Source organism: Halichoeres trimaculatus, unplaced genomic scaffold (assembly GCF_033239565.1).
Source record: "Halichoeres trimaculatus isolate MK-OKI-2021-1 unplaced genomic scaffold, fHalTri1.1 fHalTri1_scaffold_12, whole genome shotgun sequence".
NCBI lineage: Eukaryota > Metazoa > Chordata > Actinopteri > Labriformes > Labridae > Halichoeres > Halichoeres trimaculatus.
In genome coordinates, this window is record NW_027437190.1 from 13481809 (window position 1) to 13507718 (window position 25910).

Consider the following 25910-nt stretch of genomic DNA (forward strand, 5'->3'; position numbering starts at 1 on the left):
CATTATGTGAACTTTACTCTACAGTAAAATGACTAAGAGCAGCTTTCCTCATCACTTTAGTCAAAGTCTTGGCCAGCTCAACTAAACCCATACATATGGAGTGGAGCTTGGAAAAGGAGCTAACTTCAATATAGTCCAACATTATCTTTGTTTTATTTTTCAGTTACATAACATCAATATTTTAAAGTGTCTGTCCCTGTGAATTAACACTCAGAACTGACATAAGCTCCATCAAGGTACTGTTCCACTCATGTGTGCATTTAAAGGCAACATGTGGATTAATGTCTGACTATGGTGGTTGTCATATCCAAGGTTTTTCTTCATAAAGCACTCTACTTTTTTTTTTTTGACAAACATGGAAAAATAGATGTTCTTCCTAAATTTTCAAACTCTGCATATGTATAATATTAAATTAAATAAACAGTCAAACTTGTTAAGTGCCAAATAAGAGTTTAGAAAGGGTTGGAGCTGTAACTGTAGCAATCCATTCTTTATTTTCGTTCTGTCTGCAGGAGTGTGACTTGATATGCAGATTTATTTTGTGTGCCGCTCACGCACAACTGACTCCTTGATCTCTGTTTGGAGATTTAACTTCTGCATCCCTAAAATCCCGTTTCTGAGTCAGAGCCACTTTTAGGGACAACTCATTTCTGTACTCACATTACTTTTTTCACTAACATAGAAGTTTACCACACGGCTGTACACAGTTTTGTTGACTGTAGAAGAGATGACTAGCGGAAATGTTTTTAATTGTGTCAGATATTGACTTTCAGCTGAACTTTTCCTCAGTACTTTTTGTTTGTTTTGATAAAAACATTAAATATACGCATGCGGGCATGAACCATTGCCTGGCAGCAGCTGCTGTGAGCAGAAGAAAGAAGTGCTTTGAAGAAAAATATGAAAAAGAAACCACAAAAGAGACAAAGTGACTCAAAGGTTGAGTTTCTCCTCTTCATTTTTCTTAAAGGATAAAGAAAATAAGATCTTGTTTTATTTAGGGCTGACACGAGTGTCCAAATCCATAAGCTATCTGCTTGCTTTATAAAGCACAGCTTGACAGTGTCTTCATCCATATTCTTTAGCATAAGAATGAACACACTTTGTAAACTTGTATTTGAAAAAAAAAAGTATGGCTTTTTAAAAGGAGGTGCACATTTAAAATGCAGAAAAGAAATGTCTTATTCTTCCTTTTCAAACCGTGCAGCCCAAAACATAAACTCAGCTCCTAGATGGCACTTGCCTTGCTCAGAGATTTTCTTGAAGGAATCTGAGCATCTTTAGATCTGTAAAGTGCCTGCAGGGTTGGCTTATGGGTGTTGTTTAGGAAAGAGGCAACTCGTATCCTACTTTAGTTTTTGATTCACCCAAAACCAGGGAACACATTCGGTCTTAACTTCAAAATGAAGGAAAAGCTGCTTTCAGCATGTGGAGTCATGATGCTCTCTTGTACAATTGAAGAGTTTTTAATGTTTTGTATGCCACATTTTTTATTATTGACAAATAAAAACATTGAGAAAAATCTCTGAATGTGAGACTGTTTTGTTACATTTTCTGCTGTCAGTGACTTCATTAGTGTGAAAGATGCAGAGAGAATAAGAGAACAGGTAGAACAGAAACAAAACTGTGGTTAACAACTCTGAACCACGTTATATAACAAACACTGATTTCTTTTATCACTTTCTTTTGAAACATATTTCCAAAGTCTGTTTTTAAAGTATGTCGATGGAGTCTGAAATACTTCCTTGACATCTGAAATGACTTCTTTCTGCAGGACACCATGGAGACCTCTCATCTCCTCTTTGTTAGTTTGGATGGGTTGTACCTGAAGACACACACACACACACAATCTTTTATGTCGTAGGTCCGTCCATGTTAGGATGAGCTTTTAACATTCCTCATCGATCATTCCTCACTGTCCTTAGAAGCCTTTTGAACAAACAGCCAAAACAGCCCAAATGAAGAGCTGTAAAACATGGACAGTGTTTGAACAGCTCAGAGCAAACAGGCTTCCTATAAACCACGTCTGGAAACTTCGTTTAGACCCACCGAAAAAATAGCGGCTTGTTTTCTCAGCCGCAGTCCACGGCTATGCATGAATGGCTGAGCATGACTCAGTGATCAAACAGCTCAGCCTTGACACACACACACACACACACACACACACACACACACACACACACACACACACACACACACACACACACACACACACACACACACACACACACACACACACACACACACAATCAATCTCATACTGTCTCTTTTCTGCTTAGTCAAAGAAAACATGGCAGTGGCGTCAGTAGCAGCTTACATCACCTCTGTTACCTTAGTTACCTCCCTGATGAAAGAATTACTGTGCTCTCATTGGTTAACCAGGAGCCAAAGGAGCTCATATCCATAATTTCAGTTAATTAAGCTGTCTGCACCTGATGGTAATGATGGAAGCTTTGTGGAGACATCATATTTCACAGTTATACCACCTAGAATAAAATATATGGAATATAGTATAGCAGACATAGAGCAAATTTAGGATTCATTAATACTAGTTTTAAAGTTTAAAATGAAAAAAAAAAAATTCAACTCAAATTAAAAACATCAATCACTAGAGTAAAATGAGGACTATTATTAAAAACAAGAAAATTTTTCCGACAAAGAAGCTAATTTTAGCAACTTCTTTGTTGATAAAGAAAAGAAATACGGAACAAAGAAAAAAAGTAACACATATATTATTACCTAATACTATCTTATCTTCAGATCTGTCAGAATCTATAATCTTAAAATGAAGACAGTCCATGTTGGATACAGATTATCATTGTTGTTTTTTTACTAAGACAGAAATCAACAAAAACAACACAAATCTTTTCTACTATGTGAAAATCCCATTTTTGAATGAAATGGGCAAAAAACTCCACATGTACTGTGTTAGTGATTTTCTGTAGGGTGAGTTAATACAATGAGGTCGAAATAGTTTCTGCGGATTGTGTTCTTTGGGAAGAATTGAGAATTATTTGAAGTCATGGACTGCAACTTTGGACCTATTGTTTTTATTTTGCTCCTTTTTTAACAGTGGGTGCTTGTTCAAAGTCCTGGATGTAAAACTGAAGATCTTGTGGCAGAGTCACAGGCAGAGGTTGAATAATATTTGTGCTCTTATACGTATTTCATTGGCACAAACTTGTCAAACAGTTAACCAAAGCTTTTATTGTAATCCAAATTTTTTTTTTTTTTTAAGTACAGATAAATTGTTTCTGAGTCATCAAGAGGAGGAATTATTTCACTGGAGAGTTTGGATGTGACAGTGCTTCTATATCACATTCTTTATATAGATAGTAAAAACATCACTCTCACTTCGCAGGACTGTTAGCACCACTCTTAGAGTATGATGTGTCATTATAAATGAAGATTATTTGCCTAGAAATGGCCGTGGCTTGTGCTGAATGAATGCCAAATGGCTCATTTCAATGCAAGGAAAGCCATCACTGACATGAACTATTTGCTCTCTTTGTCGTCAGTGGAATATTTAACCCTTTGGGAATCTTTCAGAATTAGATAATGTCACCATCAGTTCTCTCATGTACTCCTGAACCCAGATCAGATCAGATGCTGCAGGTCGTCATATTCAAACCTCACAGGGTTTTTAGAGGCTGTTCGGGGTTTATAAGTTTATCTTTCAGAAAATGAAACTGAAGGTCTCACCTGAAGAGATCATCTCCTACAGTCTCGTCCTGTTTGCTTTGACGCTCCTCCTGAAACAGACACACCCTCAAGTTATCAGGCTGGCTCAGACAGATCACGGGCAAAGATAGAGGCAGTGTGACAGAAGTACCTCAGCTGCATCTTTCAGCCATTCATCCACATCAGAGTTCTTTCCTTTGTTGTGAGCCAGCAGGTCAGTCCCTCGGATGATGTGGAGGGAGGCTTGCACGCCTGGCATGCACAACTGTTATGATCGAACAGCACAATTTAGATTTTAGGTAAAAAAAAAAAAAAGATCTTGATGACACAGGTTTTGATTGAATGATCATGATTCAAGCTCAAGTCACTTTACAGGCTGACCTTGCGGAAACGTTTGAAGTTCTTTGTGCAGCCGTTATCCGGCATCCTCTGGGGTTTCGTTTTGGGGGGTTCAGTCACAGTGAGGGACCTAAACTCTACCAAAACCAGCTTCTTAGGAAGGTCTTCATCAACCTTTGACTCCTCCTGAAAAACAGCACAAGAGACATTTTATGAGCGATACAAATGTCCATGAATACTGATGGCAGTGAGGACTTCATCAGAGGACTTACATGGACTTCCTGTTTGATTGTTAAGGGTTTCAAAGGTGTCGTATTCTCTTGTTTAGGCTGGCAGACGTCTTCTTTGAGCCGGTCTAAACCCTATTCAGAAAAAAAGGTAAAAATACAAAGCCTTGTCTTTACTAGGATAGTTTTTTCTGATTTTCACTAAATCATCAAGCAATTAAAAATAAAATGACAAACTGACATTGACTCCTCACCTTAAACACCTTGTCATCTTCAAATGGCTGCAGTTCCTTACTTGTGGAGGCTTTTCTTGTCTGAGGCACCTCTGGAGGTTTGATGGTCTCATTATAAGAAGACCTGTGTTCTGGAGGATTTACCCACTCTGTCTTAATGTGGACTTTATCTTTATCAGTTATTTTATTTTGTATGAACTGAGAGCCTGGCTCTTTTTCTAGACCCTTCTGTGACCTCTTGTCAGCTCCATGCCCTTCAACGTGGATCCGTTGCCTCTTGCTCGCTGAAGAAGCCTCCACAGTGTTTAAATTTTGCTTCTGTTTCACTGAGCTGAGCCTCATACTCTGATGACCTTCGCTGACTGAGGGCTGCTCGTCAAAGCAGTCCATATCCTCAGACATGATCGACTCCAGCTCCTCCATTGATATGTCTGCCTCCATCTCCTTCCTCTTTGTGCTCCTCTGTTTCTCCTGGATGCAGTGGGAGACCCTGTCTGACTCAGCCTGTGGCAGTCCCACAAAAAGATCTGCTGCTGACTCTGGAGATGCTGCTGCAGGGACTCTTTCTGACCCAGAGTGTGCTTCTTTAGAGGACTGTGGTTTTTGGAGTCTGGTCGATGAATCCAGTATAGGTCGTTTGGGCTCTGACATAACAGTGGAGAGCTCGTCCTCCAAAGGCCTTAATGAGAGGATGAAGTAAAGAGACAGATAAGGAAAGAGGTTCAGCCAGGAGGAACTGCACAGTGAATTTATTATGACAGATATCTCTGGTCTGAAAGTTAAATCTTTTGATGTTCCATGTGTAGTTTTATATTAGGAACACTTCTTAATCAAATTCATGTTGGCATTTCAAAAATGAATGTATTACCAATAGGGATGGTGGATACCACTTCTTTTCAGACCTGTACCAGCACGAGGACTCCCTCGAGTACTCACTGATACCGAAAACTGATGCTACTAGTACTTTCCATACATACAACTCATTTCACATAAAGAGACATCATTTTGAACAAAGAAAGCACAGTCACTCTGCCGTTAAGCCCAAAATAAAACACAAACAACTCCCTCTGAGTTAACGATTTTTTTTTAATGCAAAATGAAACCAACAGCTGTCAGGGTTGAGTATTTTTTTAAATAATCTGAAGTGAAAAATAAAACTAACAACTGTTAACTCTCCCTGGTTCATTCATGTTGTCTGAACAGGACCTGATGGAAATTTGCCTTGGTGTTAAAACGCAGCAAGTAGTGACTACTACTTGTGAGGAGGACTTGCTCATTGTAAGATTTTTTGCCCTAAGTGTAGGCTGCCGGTATTGGCAGCCTTTGCGGGTACCAAAACCTTAAAAAAAGGCTGGTATTGACCCGGTATCGGCCTGACACCCGATACCGATACCAGTACTCTCCCATCCCTAATTACCAACAAAAGTATTGCATTTGTCTCACTGTTTTCTAGGAGTGTAACAAAACAGTCAACTCAGGATACATAATATGACATATGGCTCACGATACAAAATAACTTTTGTTCATGTTCTTGTGAAGCATTCGCAGTCACGCACTAAAATTTGCCCCTTTGGTTTTGTTTTTTACTTGATTTTATTTCTTGTATCTTTGAAATTTATTTTGCCATTTTTTTATTTTGTGAAATTTTGTGCCACAATATTTCGTTGCAACCCAACTGTTTCCTCCCCATAATACAACAATATGAAAATAAGTTTGCTTATCACAATATAACCAGACAAAACTCCTACACTAATATTTAGAGCCCTAGTGATTGTTGTCACTCTAATGTATGTTAAAGGTCCCGTACCATGCTCCTTTTCTGCAGTTTAATATGGATCATTGATGTCTTCATGTAATGGTAGTAACATGTTTTGGTCCAAAAAGCCAATAAATCAAGCACAGCAGCATTGTTTCCAGGCTCTCATAGCCCCTCTGTTCAGAACGGTCTGATTTAGTGGGCGTGACCTTCATATGTAAATGAGCCAATGCTGATACCGCCCCGCTCCTCTGGGTCACTGAGAGCGGCGCCACAAGGAGGGGAGGGGATAGGTATCTGCTCCGGTGGACCAGTCAGGTCAGACTTGCTCCTGATTGGTCAAAAAGGGAATCGCTGATGTCGGGAAATCCCCAAAATCCAAACAGCTCATTTTAGGTCAGGATTTTACATTCACAAGCACTACTAAATAAAGGTATATCACATTTTTTGGGCTGGGAGGAAAGCCAAAGACCCACAAATTTCACTAAAAGACTTAATAAAGTGGTTTTTGCATAATATGGGACCTTTAATAGCCATGGAGCACATTGGTCATGTAGCTTCACCACAATCCGGTCTCATAAGAGCAGATGTTTACCTTTTTTTGTTGACTGTTTGAAAAAAGTTGGTCAGGGTTGATTGTTTCTGTGGGGAAACTTGTGGAGAGACTTTCTGTTTCTGCGGAGATTGTTTCTGTAGGAATGTCTTTGTGCCACCGTTGGTCCTCAGAAAGGACGGCTGTGACCACACCCCACCACTACCTGTGCCTGAAACTGTAAAAAGAAAAATTTTGTAAATAAAACAGCATTAAATTTAGTTAAACGATGCTTCTTGGTTAAATAGATCCAGGGAAGAGACTGTTGAAACTTCACATTTAGCCTGTTGGCTTAGCATCGGAGAAGATGCAGCTTTGTGTTTAATGTGTTAAAGCAGATGTAGAAGAATGTATTGTGGGGATGCACCAGTCAACAAATCACACTAGATTGGTAGATTGATCCCTGTTTTACAAAGCAAAGCTAACTGAAGCCTCTGGGAGAATATATTTACATTTATCGTGATCAAAACTTATTGCTAAAAATGGACGTGGGATTCTCAGTAATGAGTGTCGAGTGTTCATTATTTTCTTGAGACCTCATCCTGGCCACGTTTGAGTTTACTGACAGATCAACTGAAGACTGACAGGACATTTTTTGGAGGAATGAGTCATAGGGGTTGGACGCAGCAGGGCTAAGGGCCACAGTTAAATCGGAGGTCGCTGCGCTGAAGACTGTGTCCTCTTACAGGTGAGCCGAGTATTAAAAATGAACAGTAAGTGATGAAAAAAGTCAAACTTAGATTGATGCCTCTGAAGACTGTTAAACAGAAGTGTAGGCATCAGTCACAGCTGCATCTCAGGTGAGGTGGTGGGAAGCTGCATGTATCGGGTACCACCATGCTCCAGAGTACGGATGTAACTGATATGTGCCAGAAGATTAACGCCCAGTGAAGAGGATAAGAAAAGCTGTAAAACCTCATGATTGGATAACACTTCACTGTTTCCCCTTGTGTTCCTGCAAGAACTAAGGAAAATCTTTCACTAACCAAACTGAACTGATCTGAAATCATTTTTTGCATCTGTCTTTAGTTCTTACTGAGATTTTTCATCAGTAAAAAAGAATATTGTGTAGATTCAGTCAGGCTCTGTGTTCTATCATGAGGACACATTAATTAGTTTTTCATTTGTATATGTCAGCTACCTTTTGGTTTGGACTCAGTTCTTGACTGCTCAGGGTCTTTTTTCTGCAAAGTATTGGACTGTGAGCTCATTGTGTCTTCCACAACACACTGAGAAGTCTTTTTCTGGGCTGCAGGTTTGGGTCCTCCAATCTGACTACTTTGCTTCTTCTCAGGGGTCTCCCCCACTGCTGTCACCCCTGTGACTTCACACAGCTCCATCCTGGTGAATAAATGACATGACAAACGTCAAACTGAAGCACTCAACACCAAAAAAGAAACTACAAACTTTGAACAACATGAAACAATTGAAAGCACATGCTGTTTAGGGCCAGTCGGTACCTCTGGGATGTCTCTGTGTTAGCTGCGTAGGCTGTGATGTTCTGGGATGCTGCAGCTAATACTGTCTCATCCACTGCCCCGATCTGCGACAGGGAAGCACTGGGAATCTTGGGCGCAATTTTTGGTGCTGACTCTAGAGTGCAAAAAAAAGAAAGAAAAAATAAAAGCAAAGATCACAAGACTGTTTTAAACTGAAGAGAGTAATCTGTGTTTTGTGTCTGGTTACCCACCTGAGTCCAGTATTGGACTGGATGGATTGCAGTAGCTGTCACAGGAAGCAGAAATAGCAGCCAAACCAATTTCAGACTCAGTTATTAGTCTAAGTCCATTTCTGTCATTGGGAAATAGTACAAACAGTGAAATGTTTGAGGCTTAAAAACAAATTCTGAAGATAGAAAAGTTGGCTTGAATAACAAAAAAACACTTTTAAGAGCTTTTCAACTCAAACATAACTCTGTGCAAACCTTTGAACAATGTTCTTTACAGAGTTTGCCCACTCGACAGCAGAGGAGCAGAGCAGAGTTTGGGAGCTGCCTGTTGTAGCATCAACCACACAGCTCTGAGGAGACTGCAGCAGGTCACGGGGAAGCAGGCCCTCCTCCAACAGCTGACTTTTGCCACCTCCAAAACCCACTGCTGCACTTAAACGCTTCACCTGCAGACAGCGTGGAAGAGATGTGGTTTAACATTAAGTTTTCTGTAGAGCCGAGCAGAGAGACACCCAGAGAGACTGTGTGTTCACTGTAACACATAGCCCCAAGCAACTGAAGTAAGAAATATGGAGAGCAATTCTTAGTATGAACAATATAGATTTTTTAAAAACATGTTCATGAGGTTAAAAAAGTTTACGACTCATCCTTTTCTAAATTTTTCTTTTCTAGATAATTTCTAAACTTTCTTGTAGTGACTTGTAGTGAAGCAAACAAGCTGCTGAGAGGCTGAGGTTGGGCCTAGTCAAGTCTGACACGCTAAATCAAAAAATCACTACAATCCAAAAAAATGCATTTTACCTTTTAATTATGGGGAAAAATGATAATGTGGTTTCAACATGAACAAATGTTAAAACCAAAAATATGGCGGCTCAGCACCCATACATGCTCTCAACCACACGACATAAAAGGTAACAAGTGACTTCAAAGTATCCCTTCAACATCTCCACCCCATTAATACGATCAACCATTCAGCAATCAGCATGTTCCCAAAAGTAAGCTACATCCTAAGCAAACAACAATTTAGCCCCACGAAGAATGTACAGACAATACCATACCGAAAACCTAAAATATAAAAATAAACTGTAGATTCATTAATTCATGGCTTCTACATTTCTTTCGCCTGTACCTATACACAGTACTCACTAGATAAAAGCCTCTCTATCTGACTGGAAGAAGGGATCACATGATTTCAGGGTTTCCATAAAGATACATAAATATTTCAGCTGCTGTGAAAGCATTTCCTCCACCAGATATTCTATAATGTTGTAGTACTCAGGCGCATCTACACTGGTCAGCCATGACATTATGACCACAGGTGAAGGTGAAGTGAGCATCATTGATTGCCTCTCTACAAAGCACCTATCAGTGGGAGAGATGTATTCAGCGGCAAAAAAAATCCAAAACTTTTTGTCCTCAATGTTGATGTGCTGAAAACAATGGGAGATGGTGATATCCTAAGATTAAAGGCATTTTTTCTCTAATGTTTAGAAAGATTGTTTTTTTAAAGGTTTATGAGTAAAATAAAACTACTGTTTGTGCTATATTGTTGATAAAAAAAGAAAGATGATACTGATGAGCTGTCTGTCTCTTCATGGGGTTTCACAACCTGCCCTCTGCTGAACCCAAACTCAGCTTCATGACGTATTTCTGTTCACTGCTCTAACACAAGGTGAGGTTCAACATTAGTATCCAACTTCTTCATCAGATACCAACAACTGATTTGTTGTCAAAAAGACTTTATTCTCACAGATATTTGTCTGTTTCATTTTATGGATGCGTATTCTGAGGGCTGATCCCTGTTTGTTCAAATGTTACAATAAAACTTTGTGATCAATTATTAATTATAGACACAGTTATCTGAGGCAGAAAAGTAAAAGCAATTACATGTACTGTGAAATGAATGAAGTTTCAATCAGCCTTATTTTCACTGGCTTAAACAAACAACCCTGACTTTATCTCCTCAATAGTGAAAGGGATCGTTAGCTGCTCTCCTTTGGAGTCATGAGTCTCCCAGAGGATCTCCAGTCTGCAGACTGCCTGGCAACTGATGTTGAGCTCATAAACACGACGCTCACAGGACCACGTGACTTTCCATTATCTTTAAAGCTAATGACTGGAAAACAAGGGGGCAATTATGTTGCTTAAAAAAGCTCTCATTTCTCTACCTCTCGTGTGGGTTACTGACTGATAGGACAGGACGGCTGCTGAAAAAATGACCACGTTAAGCCTGCTTTTCTGGGGCTTGTTTCCAGGAAAAAGAAAATTATGTTAGATTATCACAAGACAGAGGGAGACGTACCTGTTTGGCACTGAGGAATATGAAAGTTTTTCCACAGAAAAGTTGTTTGCGAAGCGGAATTGCTCCAAGGTTGACTTCCTCTCTGTTTAAGCTGGGCTCATCTAGCTCTGGGATAAAACTTTAAATTGAAAATGAACAAAAACAGATGTTAAATAACATTAAATTTAGTTTGGTGTTAATTTGTGTGCATAAAGATCCTTTGTGTTTTACCTCTCTGCTTTAGGAAGGGGTAGTTTCTGCTGAGCTGCTCTGTTAAGCTCTGAGAAAAACTCAGGCTTCACGATAGGACGGCAACACAACAGAGCAGATATCGTCTAATGAAGAAAACAGGAACCACAAATATCAATGCATATTCAGGAGCAAACACAATATGAGCTGCATGAAAAAGGGCTCCACAGCCTGGTCCAGACCTTGATTGTAACTTTAGCAGTGGGCATTATCAGGTGGGTGCAGTCCCGGGTCCAGCTGTTGACCAGTTTCCCACCCAAAGCCAACAGCACCTGAGAGAGGGACGCCTTGCCATCGTTGTCCAAACATGACGAGCAAACCAACAGCTTCAAGTGGTGCACACTGAGATGAGGGGATGAGAATGAAGGAGGACCATGTCAGTTTTGCAAAACAGTTGAAAAAGTTCAAGAAAACAAGTTTCAGCTCTTTACCTGAATTTACTGTGAAAAACACCGAATGTGACCTCATCCCCTGAATTCAGGTTCACTGACGTGTTCTCAGCCAAACGCTGGCTGTTGACAAATGTGCCATACTTGGAGGAATCTCTCAGGATGAGGGTCTAAGAAAACAGGTCACAGGAGCACATCATCAAAATATCCATCAGTTAACACACAGCCCAGTCTTCCTGAGACCACTCCTATAGTTCACTACCATGGCTCCATGCACAGACTAAACACGCAAAATAAAAGAGCAGAGTAGTTATAGTATACTCATAGTAGCAGGGTGGGTGATAGTTTTACTGTACAGTGATTTAATGTCAAAAACATAGAAGTTGTTGGCATGTAACTCCACCAATGAAAATATAGCTTTCCTTGTCTTTTTGTATTTGTCAGACCATTAGAGATAAAGTCTATTAAATGTTTCCTCCCTTATTGTAAGTACAATCATTTTAAAGTGAACAACCTTGCCTGCAAGTCTAAATGGGTTTTGAAGTTATTTTTGTACTTTTTAAGCTTTTAATTGGAGAGGATAAGACAGTGGCTAGAGCAGGAAGCAGAGCAAGAGTGGGAGATGAAATGCAGGAATTGTGTCACAGATTGGATTTGAAGCCAACATTGCTAGGCTGAGGTCCCATGCTGAATCGATTTGTGTGATATTTCACAAATTCAGCCCTCTCCCTGTTAATTTTTTTTGAGGAGTGCAGTGAAAGCTAGAGACAAAATATGTCATCAAATCTGGATTGTGGAGTGTGTATGTTTGCAGTTAAGCTGCAATAGCGCCATCTACTGTACATAAGGGGTATTAAGTAACAAAACATTTTTTTGCAAGAGTATTTGCATGTCTACGTGGCTCAATCTTACACAAGTTGGGTGCAGCAGTCAAAGTAAAATCATGGTACACCCGCTAAATATTCAGTTACAGATAAACATTGTCTTACTGTCATGTCTGTTTCTGTTTCCCCTGACTTCTGGTGTGGTTTTGTTTTTAATAGTTAAAACAGTTTCTTGCCAACAAAATTCTTTCAAAATCTTTACATTGAAATTAAATAATACTATTAAAAACCCAATGTAATAGCTACCCAATACACCCAAGCTTATTGTTTGTGATGTTTGTGTGCTCGTTCAGTCAAGGGCAGTATAGCTTCTTGATGCTTGATGATGAATCATACTTTTGCCATCTTAAACATCAATATCTTTTAGCTCTGAGAACACTCCTTGGCTTTAGTTATGTGCTTGAATTATGCTGCTTCAGTGCTTTGAGCACCTTGTGCAAGAGCTATGAATGTTTTTTATTTTTTCCGTGCCATGGTACTTTTCTGAACTTGAGATGAACATTTTTGCTTTAAGTGGCAGAGAGATATTTTAACCTCTGATCTTCGCAGGTGTTTGTCCTCTTCTGACACAGAATTAGAAAGAAGAAGATGGACACGGCTTTCTGTTTGGAAGGGATTGATGAAGAAATGATTGTGGAATTGTGTGTAACCATGAAGTTTTAACAGCCCTAGCATATTGTACATAACAGTTCAGTGAACTCTTAAACTAAAGCACAGTAGATCGGGTTGAATACATTCAATGACATACAGTGCTGTTTGAAAATATCCTTGTAATGATCATTCAGTGGGTTTGTCTCACCTGGTCTGTAACAGTGAAGTGAGCGTGTGCCCTGCTGATGGACTGATCGTTGTGAAGGAGGATGTCACAGTTCTTGCGTCCCACCACATATTCTTTGCTGGGGAGAAGATAGTTGGACTCACCTGTCGGGTAACAGGTGTGGATGTTATAGACCTTCTTTAAATGAGATTGTAAAGACAACCTGTCAGTGGGTCCAGAAACTCAGGTGCTTAATTGACATTATGTGAAATGCTTCCTTTTCAGACATCCCTTGTGTCACCCGCACAAAGTCTGCATTATTATTACAACAATTAATTTAACCATGACTTTTTAACTTGGAAAAAAAAACAGTTTAATTTTTCTCAACTTTAAATGGGTTTGTTATTTTTTCATACTTCACATAATTTTAATTTACTTTGATCCAGTTTACTTTATTTTAACCATTCAATCTCTTTCACTCATTTAACTTTTACTCATTTTATTTCATTCATCTGTTTTACTGATTTTATGGTATTCTTTAGATCATATCATATTGATTTTGTTGCACTGATATCATTTTTACTTTGATATATTACTACTTATAATTTTTAGTTTGTTTAAGGTGTGCCAATGTACAAAAAATCAGTTCCACTCTGTACAGCAGCGAACCCATACTGACAAATAGTATGACTAATTACTTTTTATTCGATGAACTCAGAAAAAACTTGATGCAGCTCATCGGTTGAAGTCATCCCCCTTGAGTTTAATTACCATAACTGGAAAAAAAACAGTGCTCTAAAAGGACAATGTCGTACGTCTCAAACTAATTACTTCAATATGTCCCTGTCAGTGTGGATAAGTCTGTGGAGGAATGAAAATTAAAGTAACTTTTCAAATTAAGATTATTATCACTTTCTTACAAACCTTAACCACACATACAGGATCACCACTCCTGAATGTCTAATAACAAACGTTACGACAGCAAATCCGAAGAGTTTGTAAACCAAGTCAGCGGTCATCGGATTTTGTATCGTGCTGTTGGATTCAGAAAGCTAACTTTAACCATGGTGTTAACATCTACAGGCTAGCTAAGTTTGAAGCTAGCGTTAACTTCGTTCAACACAGAAAACGAAGTTACCTTCAGGCTGCTGAGGTGTCAGTATCCACATTTTGTTATTGTTTTCTTGCTTTTTTCCATGAAGCCCCCAGAGACTCGTAAAAAGCAGCTTTTAAAATCAGAGAATCATTCATAAATCTTATCAACAGAGTGGACACACACTGCGCGCCACCCTTTGACGTAAAATCTGTGCGCCAAGGCACCCCTTTCAAAATAAAGGTGATTCAACTTTTTTTTCTCTTCTTTCTTTAATTCAGTTTAGACGCATTCGTTTAATGTCCTTGAATAAAATTGAACGTAAGGCTTTAAATTGTTACCATAGAGATGTGTGTATAATATATCAGTTCAATCAGTTATGAGATTAAGTATTCAATCAATTACACTGTATTTCTAAACTGTGACACAGCCGGCGACGTATCATGGCCGGGGCGGTAAGTGAAGTGAGCGAAAGCAATCTTTTTCTCCTGTTCGCACCATAGACTGTATTATAATAATAATAATAATAATAATAATAATAATAATAATAATAATAATAATAATAATAATAACAATAATAATAATAATAATAATAAACGACTTTAAACTTTTTTTTCTTTCTTTCTTTCTTTCTTTCTTTCTTTCTTTCTTTCTTTCTTTCTTTCTTTAAGCAAATGAAACTTTAAATAATTTTTTTTTTTTACTTCATTATTGTGCAAAAGGACACAAGATGAGGGTATTTTTTTGTGTGTGTATATATATATATATATATATATATATATATATATATATATATATATATATATATATATATATATATATATATATATATATATATATATATATATTGGATATAATGATTGTATATAATGACAGCTATTTTACCATATCCCTAAACTGCAGTATAGTTACTAAGTTTAGAAATACACTCCCAGTCATTATTTACATGTTTAAAAAAACTGCCATCACATGACAACTTTTAAGTGTGGTTTTGATATCAAAACGTTTCCTTTTCTTTCTTTCCTTTTTTTTTCTTTTTCTTTCTTTCTGTTTTAGTGTAATTTCTCCTTTTAACGGACAAAAAAGACATGAAACAGTAAAGTGGCACAACTAAGAAATAACATGACATTCAAAGAATCTGTGCATTAGACTTGGTTTTTAATTTGAACCAAATAAAATAGCAATAAAAAATCAGCACTTGATAAGTCATCAACAACACATATCAACAGAACACTTTGTAGTCTTAAATCAATGCAAAAAAGAAGAAGAAGATAAGTTATAAACGTTATTTTATTTAGATGTACTGTCACTTTCACTTTCCTAAGGATTTTGACAGAACATATTCTTAGTTTATTCAACCTAATGTCATGATAACATGTTATGAATATATTTCTCTGCCAATCATTTTCTTAACTCAAAATAAAGGCTCATTATCAGGCTTCCATGGCTGTCCTGAGGCTGGTCTGAGACGGCCTCGTCCCCAGAGGCAGGGCAGTTTATGATTGACCCTCATCACAGCAACACTTGTGCAAGAGTCAGGTTTACGAATGATTTCACACCAGTCAGGGTAATCCACAGGCTGAGATCCACTGAAATGATAACCAGAGTTAGAGTTACATCTGCAGCAGGAAAATGAATAATTATGGATGATTATCAGCTTCAATCAAACTCACTGTTCGCAGCATCCTACTCCAAAAGGCTCCATGCAGACACACTGGTAGCAGTCTCTGGTTATCCAGCTCTCCCCTATATCATACATCTTCCCCATGTGCTCACAGCTCCCTGAAATTACATTCATCCTTTGTTATGAAACTGTTTGTTAGTCTTTACATCTGTAGATCAAGGAGTACAAGGAAGAGTCAAACTTTTGGGACATGCTTTATAATACTACAAATCAACTAAATGTCAAAGCTAAAAAAAAATAGTAATTACTAATACTTGTCTATTGATTCCATGATGCATTCCTTTTTTTTAGATTCTATATTATTTCAGAATATTTTTCTTTCAATATTTTTATAAAGGTAAGCATAATCTTTTTATATACATATGTTTTGACCAAATAAGGAAAAAAGCTGCAAAGTATAGGTTGGGGAAAAATAAATCTAGTTACACCTATTACCTACTCTTATGTGAAATACAAGGTACTTCATAATTTACATAAATATTTTGTATGCCCACATGAACCACAAGAAAAATGTGCAAAGGACATAAATACTGACAGTGCATTCAAACAGTTGAAAGGACAGTGACCTCAAACAGCATCACACAGTCTCTCACAAGACTAGTTTGTACACACCGCACACATAGTTACAATAGCTGTGATACCTACAGCGGGTGTGATCAGGTTTCTAACTACTGTGCTCACAGGGTGGCACGCCTTGACATGGTGCCATGTCATCACACACACACACACACACACACACACACACACACACACACACACACACACACACACACACACACACACACACACACACACACACACACACACACACACACACACACACACACACAAACACAAACTGTACCTTTTGTGTTAAAGAAACACTCGCCACTGTTGTACACAGACAAACATGGCACACTGGTGCTCAGAAAAAAGAGTAAAACTAAAATCACCCCTCCAGCTGACATTTCTGAAAAACAGAATCAAAAGCAGTGGGCTTGTTAAACCAGATCAATCACATGAAATGTTCCAGAAAAGTTCCAGTTTGTTTTTCTTACCTATTTTTTGTTGTTTTGTCTTTCAGTTCTTTTTTAATTAGTTTCTCTTGCTGTATTTCACCCTTAATTATTTCCTGTGCCCCCTTCTCCGTCTTTCCTCGTTCCCTCCTCAGTGTCTCTCGTGCTCTGATGATCCCCCTCTCTGTATATATACTGAACGTCTTAATCTTTGCTCTCATTTGTTTGTGGCTATTCCCCCCACCTCCAGCACCCACCTCCTCATTAATCGCCATCCTATGTCTGCGCACACACATACAGTTTAAAGACACACATGCAAGCATTATTACTACAATGTTTGCCATCCCCCTCTTTTACTGCTCCACAGAAATGGCTCTAGAGTATACAGTGTGCACTCTTTCAGATAACATTTACCTCATGGTTGGCTTTTTGACTCTATCAGTGGATCTCACTGGTGACACCATCCTGAGGACAACCAGCCTGTGGCCTATTGTCCTTCACAGGAGCTGCACACGTCTTGTTTTACGAGGGTGAACCTTTGACCCCTGAACAACATCCAGACAGATCTAAAAATTCAAATGAGCAATTTTAAGACATTATATCAAGAAGATGGTCTGTTGTCAGAATGTTTTATTCAAATGGCTGCAAAAGAAGTAAAAGGTAAAAGTACTAATAGCCTTTTATTTTGTAATGTACTACATATTTTACAATTATATTATATTATATTATATTATATTATATTATATTATATTATATTATATTATATTATATTATATTATATTATATTATTATATTTTATTATATTTTATTATATTATATTATATTATATTATATTATATTACATAATTTACCGTAGAGAGGGTAACTCTTCAAGCTGAAATAAAACTAATAGAGAGGAGATGAAATAGAAGAAGAGACACTGGATTAAACAGCAAGTGCTTGATTTAATGTGTTTTTTTAATCTTTGTCATGGCTAATTATTGTGCATGCTCATGCACAAAAGCTGCTTAGTTAAATTCCACATGATGGTGTTAATGAACCATCAAGCAAAAGTCACAGCTGTTGATAGTTTTACACATAGTTCATTGAACATCATTTTATTTTATTTTATTTTATTTTATTTTATTTTATTTTATTTTATTTTATTTTATTTTTATTTTTATTTTATTTTATTTTATTTTTGTGATAAAAGGTTTTTATTTTCTGTTTTGTGTATTTTTACAGAGGGATTTCTATCGTCAGGTTTAAACGCCTCCTCAGCGTTAGAGGGTTTCAATAAAGTTTGGGCTTTTTTAAGGGGTGGGTGTCCAGTTTTATTTTTATTGTGCAAGGATTTGTTTGACTAAACCATCCTGAGTCCCCTGATAACATTCATTGGTGTTGTCAGCATGCACTTGTGTGTTCACACAGACAAACATGCATAGCCCATCTTGTTTGCATCTCTTCATGAGGCATAACAAAGATTTCCTCTGATTTTATGGTGACATTGCTGACATTAACCCTTAACATGACATTTTATTTATTTTTTTATTTATTTGACCCCCAAAAAAATAGCCCTTACCTTGAGCGCAAGCATGTCCTAAGCCAATAAGATTTGTGGTTTATATTATAAGGGGTGCTTTAGGTGCTTTTTTGTCCCCTTACTGATGTAGAGTCCCCACAAGTATGGCTGTGTTAATCGTCCCCGCAATATCAGGAAGTCTCCATGCAGTCACACACATGAGCAGGGATAAAAATAAATCAGGACACATTTTTGTAGAAGCATGTACATTTTTAGAGCAAAACATATATGCAGATGGCAAATGTTCAGAGGTGGTACTATGACGTACCTGTGTTCAGATGCCCTGTTGCAACAACCCACACCGCCCTATATTCCCTGATCTGTTTGATGCATTCACTCTATGCGACAGCTTCTGAATACTGGGATCTGCCCAGTTGTCTGTCCATTGGCCGAATAGTTTGACAAATTTTGGCGAAGCATCTCAAAAGTCTTGTGTTCATATCACTATCTAAATGTGCAGGGAAACTGAATGAGTGGTCGATTCATACTCCAATTTTGGTTACATGATCATTGGACGAACTCTCATACAGTCGCTAATTTAGTGAGAAAGAACATTATTTATTCACATCAGTGCCTCCAGTTTTCCAGCCACTGCTTCTGCGCTTCCTCGAACATACAAAAGGAGGGAACTTATCATGCCTGATTAGAAAATAAACTGTTACATAACATAATGCACTTTGAAGAAGGGATAACTGACATGGAGGTTCTTTTATTAGTGTGGAAGCATGTTCTCTTTATATAAAACTGGTAATTAAAGAGTAAAAATAAACCTTATAAGCATATAGTTCACTACATCTGATGCAATACGATGTGACTCGGAGATATTACTATATCATCAGGGCTGATCTCTACGTCTTGACTGGACAAAAAAAAAAATAAAGAACTGATTTCTGTCTGCTCTGGAACGACTTAGGCTGCTTATCTTTTTCTGCTTACTTAAGATCACTGGTGCTATCAAACTACATGCAGCAAGGAAAACCTCTGTTTGTTCATAGAGCAGGATGTTCTTCCCAACTGTAAAAAAAAAAAAAAAAAAAAAAAAAAGGACAGTAGAGCCTGAGCTGTCAGCAGTATCAGTGTTAAAACAGGATGGTGTATATGGGTGTGGGTGTGGGTGTGTTTGATAGAGAGGAAAGAGAAGTAAACAGTGATTCAAGTTGTTCCAGTTTGTTTGCTTTTATTGGGACCTTTTGCAGTTGATACATGAGTGAAAGTATTTCATGTCCTGTTGCATAAAATTAGTTGATAGAACACTGTTTTCTCCTTCACTGGAAGTTAGTTCTGTTCGTTGCTTTTCTACAGCAAACACAATAAAACATTGTTTAAAAGGTATGCTCAAACTTGTATTAAGAAGATTATATACAGAGAGTGCAATCAACTGAAGGAATAGAGGACTTTACAAGGGATTCTGAAAAACTAAACCATGGACAGTGATACAGTTGGAAAAAACTTGAACAACTGAAAAATTTTACCTGAACTTCTGACTTCTGTGAGGAAGAGATGTAAATGCCAGACTCTGTAGGAATATGTCTGATATTTAGTTGACAGGATAACGTATAAGAACAACCGAATATCAAACATATCACACAGCCTCCAGCAATTCAGGGCTTAGAAGACCAGAAAAACCTGTGGCAAAAAAAAATAGAACAAAAACAAACAACACTGAGAAATGAAGGGTTAAACTTGGATTAAAACAGTGTTTGTCAGTATCAGTCTCTCTTGTAGTACAGTAGGATGGAGTTTCACAATAAAACAGTGAAATCTGACTGTCCAGCAAAACACAAACATTATTAACAGGTGAAAGGCCTCAAGGGAGGGAATCAGAGATCCTGTGTTCACTTAAGATCACCTATCAGTGACTCAGTTTGCTCCAGGAAACACAGAGTTTGTGACGAACAAACAGGATGACAAACAAAGCAGGAAAGTGAGAGGCAAGAAATCCTTTACAAATAAAAAACTTAAGCACTTACCATCTTGTTTTATCATACACAGCCTCCCATTTTCCTGTCAGTCAAAGTCTCAGTGAAACAACAAGCTCAAGTAAAAAAAAAGGGGGATTCAACTTAAACCTGTGTATAAGCTACAATCTGTGTGTGTGAATCTCAGCGGGACAGTATTTATATACACGACCCTGTGAGTTTGGGGGGACCACCTACCCTCACTCTTTCAGTAACACACACATTCACACACTGCAACATGTAATTAGAGGTATATTGATTAGCTGCTGTGGCCCGCAGCCTTTCCTCCCTACATTAGCCTGATCAATAAATGTGATGTTCATGCTGCTGTGAGCTCCCCCCTCGCTCTCACACACACACGCGCGTCCATAGATGCAAAAGTCAAATAGCAGTCAGTTATTGCCTGTAGGGAGAACAGGAGTGGACACACCAACAGTTTCATCTTGTTAATAATACACAACTTATTAAAAAATGGAGCAGATTTGATTTCAATTTTAATTTGTTTGTAAAATTTAGCGCCATTTACTTGAGATTGCTAAAATCTCGTTTACATCTGCTGTCTCCTACAGATCACAAATAAAACATCAAATCACATTTCAAATGGCTACCTTGATACTGGATGCACGCTCACATCAAACACCCAAGATTCCTTTTCATAACATGTATGAACAACCAACCTCACTGAAAGCCAGGGTTATCTTTACTAATAGCGTTGATGGGCAGAGTCCCTTACAAAAGAAAAATATATTGCACCATATTGGAAAATATCATGTCATATATTAGATAATATATTTCCATATATGAGATTTAGTATTCATATTTTCCAATATATTGTAATTTATGGAAAGTGGCAATCATTTGCATATTTTGCAACATATTGCAAAATATTTCAGGAATATATAATATGTTGTATATGTGCCCTCAATATATTATTTCATATATATCAAATATATAATATGTTGGAAAATGTATTGGGAAAATAATATATTACAATATATTACACTACATTTAAAAAAATATATTGGTACATATACTTTTCTTTCGTAAGGGGTGTGAAGTTAGAATTAGTGAAGACTGTTGAAAACCTTTTGCTTTGTGTTGATTTTTGCACCCCCTGTGGACAGAGGTATCCTGTATATCTATATATAACTGGCTTAATTTGGACCATTCTTATTAGCAAATTAGCAGTGACGAGATTTATCACATCTCAACTTAATGATCTCAAAGCCATATTGCATTAATAAAGAGGCGAAGAAGATTGAGAAGGAGAGCAGAATATCACCACCACTAAATTTGTTTGCGTGACCTGGAATTGATCTCTTCGCATCAACATACAAGTCCAACACACATCAGTAACAACAGAGATGTAAAGAATGGTTAATATTGTTATGTATTAATAAACTTCTCTGTGTTTTTCTTCCTTTGTAGTTGGAGTTGAGAAGCCTCAATGCCTGAGAATGTGAATCCCTTTTTCTACCAGGGGTAAGGTTTAAAACTGCTCTTGGCACATCTCTGGACACAGCCCATAAAGTGCTGTTTTCATGATTTTTTGTGAAAAGAAAGTGAAGTCTTTGTATGAACTGGATTTTCACCACTGCTGGAAAATTAACTTAGGAAAAATACCATTGAAATCATTTTAGTCCTAAATAAGTTAAGAAAATTTCAAGACAAAATTGTCTCTTTTTTGAGACACACTCATGTTGCTATATAATGATGCTGGTTGAAAACCAACAGAAATCAGATTCAGGACAACCCGACCTGTTCAGATCCTATTTTTAGTGAAATTTCTGTGGCAGTGATTTCAGATGTTGATAGTTACTTTGAGAAAAACTCTTCACTGGTTCTTGAATGTATTACAACAAACAAACACTAAAATTAAGGGGGAAAATATTTCTATCAGAGAGTTTCTGTTGATGAGCCGAGCTCTTACGCTTCTAATAGCTGTAAATCTAATTTTGGTTACAGCAGACAGGGTGACCTCTGGCTGTCAGAGTGACCTCTGAACGTGAAGATGACTGGTGATTGTATTATCACCCCATCATTGCTCTCAGGGAGAGTGTGGGACTCCAACATGTGTTGACTTCTCATCCTCTGTCAGATATGACGGCTGATGATGACAATGACACTGTCACCTGTAGGTGAGTCGTGATTTTTGTCTTTGATGGACATCAAGCAGGTGTAGACCAGGTGTTTTCAAAAGATGGATTCTGTTATTGTGTATTCTGCATACAGTCTTTGATCCATGGTACATGTTTTTCTTTATGTTTGTTACAGAAATATTAACATTCTCATCCCTTCATTCATAAACAACACAAAACTTAGTGAATACACCAACACAAAGCCATGTTTTAATGGCTGTTATAAATCCATTTATGTTTTTATGAGAACAAAAAGAACATTTCATGAACAACAGTCCTCATTAATGATCACTGAATGCCCCCCTCTGCTGTCTCTCTATCCTCTCCTGCTCTGGCACTGACCTTGTGAGCCTATTGGGGCGGAATGATAGTCCTCTGATTGCCTAACTGTGAGCCTGGGGGGGATACTTTGATCTCCAACAGATGACAGATAGTGTGAGTGAAAGCTGAGAGATGCAAGGATAGGCTGAAAAAATACTCAAAATGAAAATTAATGTTAATTTAAGAAAAAGTACTTCATCATTGATCAGTTCAATTTCTTTTCTTTTTTCTTTTCTTTTTTTTTTGAATCTCCCATAAACTCACAAGTAGTTATCATTTATTCAATTTCAAACTACATGTTACACTTTTTACTTGTAATTAAAAGATAAAAATCATATTTTATGTTTTGATTAACTTATTTTATCGGAGTCCAGACCAAGTTATTGAGCAGACTCATTGATCATTTTTGGCAAAAACATGTTAAAATTAAGCCGCCTGCATGGGATGTAGCACAAAAACATATTATTGGTGTGTATAACAATTGAAATTAAAACTAATTTTGATCATGGAAAATCAAAATAAAGACAATAACTCTCAACCTTAAGTTGCTAATGTAGAAAACAAGACACTAGATAAACATACAGCTGAAAAGTTAACATATACTGTCACTTTTCTTAGACCTTACAGGAGTTGCACTAGGTTGACAAAATGTACTGTGATAAAATAACCAAACAATTTAAAACTAGCTTCAGCACTTTATTTTCATATTTTTGCATTTATCAAATGGAGCAGGAACTGTCTCGTCTATTTACTTTCAAACCCTATCATTCGGATATTTGTTTTGCTCCTCCCTGACTTATTTGACTGTTGGCAATGCAAATAATATAGTCTGTGTGACTGTAGAGAGAGTCTTAATTGTGGGGTAATAGTACTAGTGTACACAAAGGGACCTTATTTCAGTAGAACAGCTGTGTTTCATGGCTGGTTTTATTTGGTATTTGCTAATATCTACATTGAACACTGTAAAAAAGTGTCTGTATGTCCTTCATCCCATGATTCAAATGGTGTATCTAAGCAAAGTGGCATTTATTCACCTTCCAATTGTGTATAACTCTAAAATATTGTGTCATTTTGAATGCTCAGGCTGAAATTAGAGCAAAGAAAACCTAGAAAAAAAAATGTGTCAACAGTAAATCAACAGACAAGCCCTCTCACCAGCAGATACAAATGATGAAGCGATGACGCTGGAACCCAGAGCTTATGATCAGAGACTCTGCAGGATAACAGGGTGAAGCTAACAGGAGGTGGCAGACCATACACCGGGATCTCTGATTGGTCAGTGTGTGTGTGAGAGAGAGCGAGAGAGAAAGAGGGAAATACACAGATACCCTGAGGCAGGGTCAAGTAAGACAAAGCCCAACAAGGTGAACAACAGTTTTTCTTACCTATCTATGGGCATTGGAGATAGAAGAAGTATCCGACAGTGAGAAAAAAAGATTAGAAATTTAAATACTGGAGAAGTTTGGCTCTAAATGATCATGTTTTTTTTTCCTTTTTGTCCCCCTGTTTCATTTGAAATGACCAGTTTTTGCATTTCTCAGCCCTCATACATGTAGTTATGTAGTTAATCATTTGACATCAAAACACAATAGGAAATGGAAGGGGTAAGATCCTTTTTGGTGGAAATAATGTTTTTTCCCCAGTGATATGAAATACTTTAAAAGAAATAGGATAAAATTCCTGGGGATTTTTTTTCAGAACTGTGCCCTCTGTGTCTCTTTAATGTGTGACTCAGTAATGTTTAGTAATTATTACCTGTGCAACCAGGATACAGGTAGCCTACTGCAGTAACTGATAACCAACTCTGTGTTTATTTAATCTCCACATCCTGACTTTTGAGCAGAGTCTGAAGCACTGATAATTACTGTATACTTTGGAAACTTTAACAATCAGTCAACAGGAATAGTCCCATGAGTACAAAGATGCACAACCCCAAAATCAACCCATGACCTTCCAGTAATGCTTTCCTTTTCTTTAATCATTATTTATTTAAATCATTTTAGATAGAAGGCTATAGAACGGTTAATTTGTGAGGCTTCTTTTGTGACATTTTGCAGGTGACCTAGAACTCTCAGGTGCTGCTGTTGGTTCAAACAGTGGAGGAACAATGGAGTCTGAAGTCATGTGACAGCAGATCAGAGCCCATATTGTATCACACATTAAAATACCAAAGTATGACGTGCAGGTTATACTGTCTAAAGGCAGAGCTTTTCAACTGCTGAGAGCACAGAAGCTTTGTAACACCACGTGCTGTAATAGCATCCCAATTACATTATCCCAATAATGTAAGAAAGGTTCACTTCATTATGTAATTATGCCACATTTTGTAATTATCTGCCGCATTTTGTAATGAAATTGTTCAAACGCAACGTGTAATAAACATTGCCGCACAATGTAATAAGTTCTTACATTTTGCATCACTAATTACAAAACGCAGGTTCCTATATGTTATATGTAAGAACTTATTACATAATGCGGAAAAGTTTATTTCATATTACGCTTAAAAATTTTATTTCAAAATGCAGTAGATTATTACAATATGAGGTGTTATTACACAATGAAGTGAAAATTTATTACAGTATTACATATTCAGGCATTTGCTGCTGACCTCTTGGCCAGGTCACCCTTGTAAATGAGAGCCTGGTCTCAATGGGTTTATCTGGTTAAATAAAGGTTTAAATTATATATATATATATATATATATATATATATATATATATATATATATATATATATATATATATATATATATATATATATATATATATTACATAATGTGGCGTTACAAGCCTCTAAACACAAGTGACATGCCTGGACCACCAGGCCAATGACACCTCAATACTGATGTTTTTTATGTTCTTTCTGGTAAAACCACAAACTAAAATCATTATGCTTTGCATAGTCTGTTATGCTTGTCAGATAAGTCAAACTAAACCACTCAGTGAATTGAATGAGAAAACTACAGTTGCAGTGATTGGCGACGGACAACTTTTTCCAACATTATCTATGTTACCACAACTTTAATTAACAATTTATCATACAAATGTAACAAATTGAATTGGCATACACAATAAGTCAATTTACTTTTGATTCTTTAAATGCATCC

The 25910-nt window shown here is 37.3% G+C and overlaps 1 protein-coding gene across 1 annotated transcript; it reads right to left on the reverse strand.

Annotated features, from left to right (window-relative positions):
• Positions 1-1465: 1465 nt before the first annotated feature.
• Positions 1466-14361, reverse strand: nbn (nibrin). Its single transcript, XM_074682879.1, has 17 exons — positions 14193-14361; positions 13097-13218; positions 11456-11583; positions 11207-11366; positions 11007-11110; positions 10797-10914; positions 8750-8940; positions 8516-8616; positions 8286-8418; positions 7967-8166; positions 6829-7003; positions 4499-5156; positions 4290-4379; positions 4060-4203; positions 3830-3943; positions 3700-3749; positions 1466-1822 (listed from the first exon to the last, which is right to left on the reverse strand). The coding sequence occupies exons 1-17, from the start codon at positions 14221-14223 to the stop codon at positions 1789-1791; spliced, it is 2553 nt and encodes an 850-aa protein (XP_074538980.1). The 5' UTR covers positions 14224-14361; the 3' UTR covers positions 1466-1788.
• Between the last annotated feature and the right edge of the window lie 11549 nt (positions 14362-25910).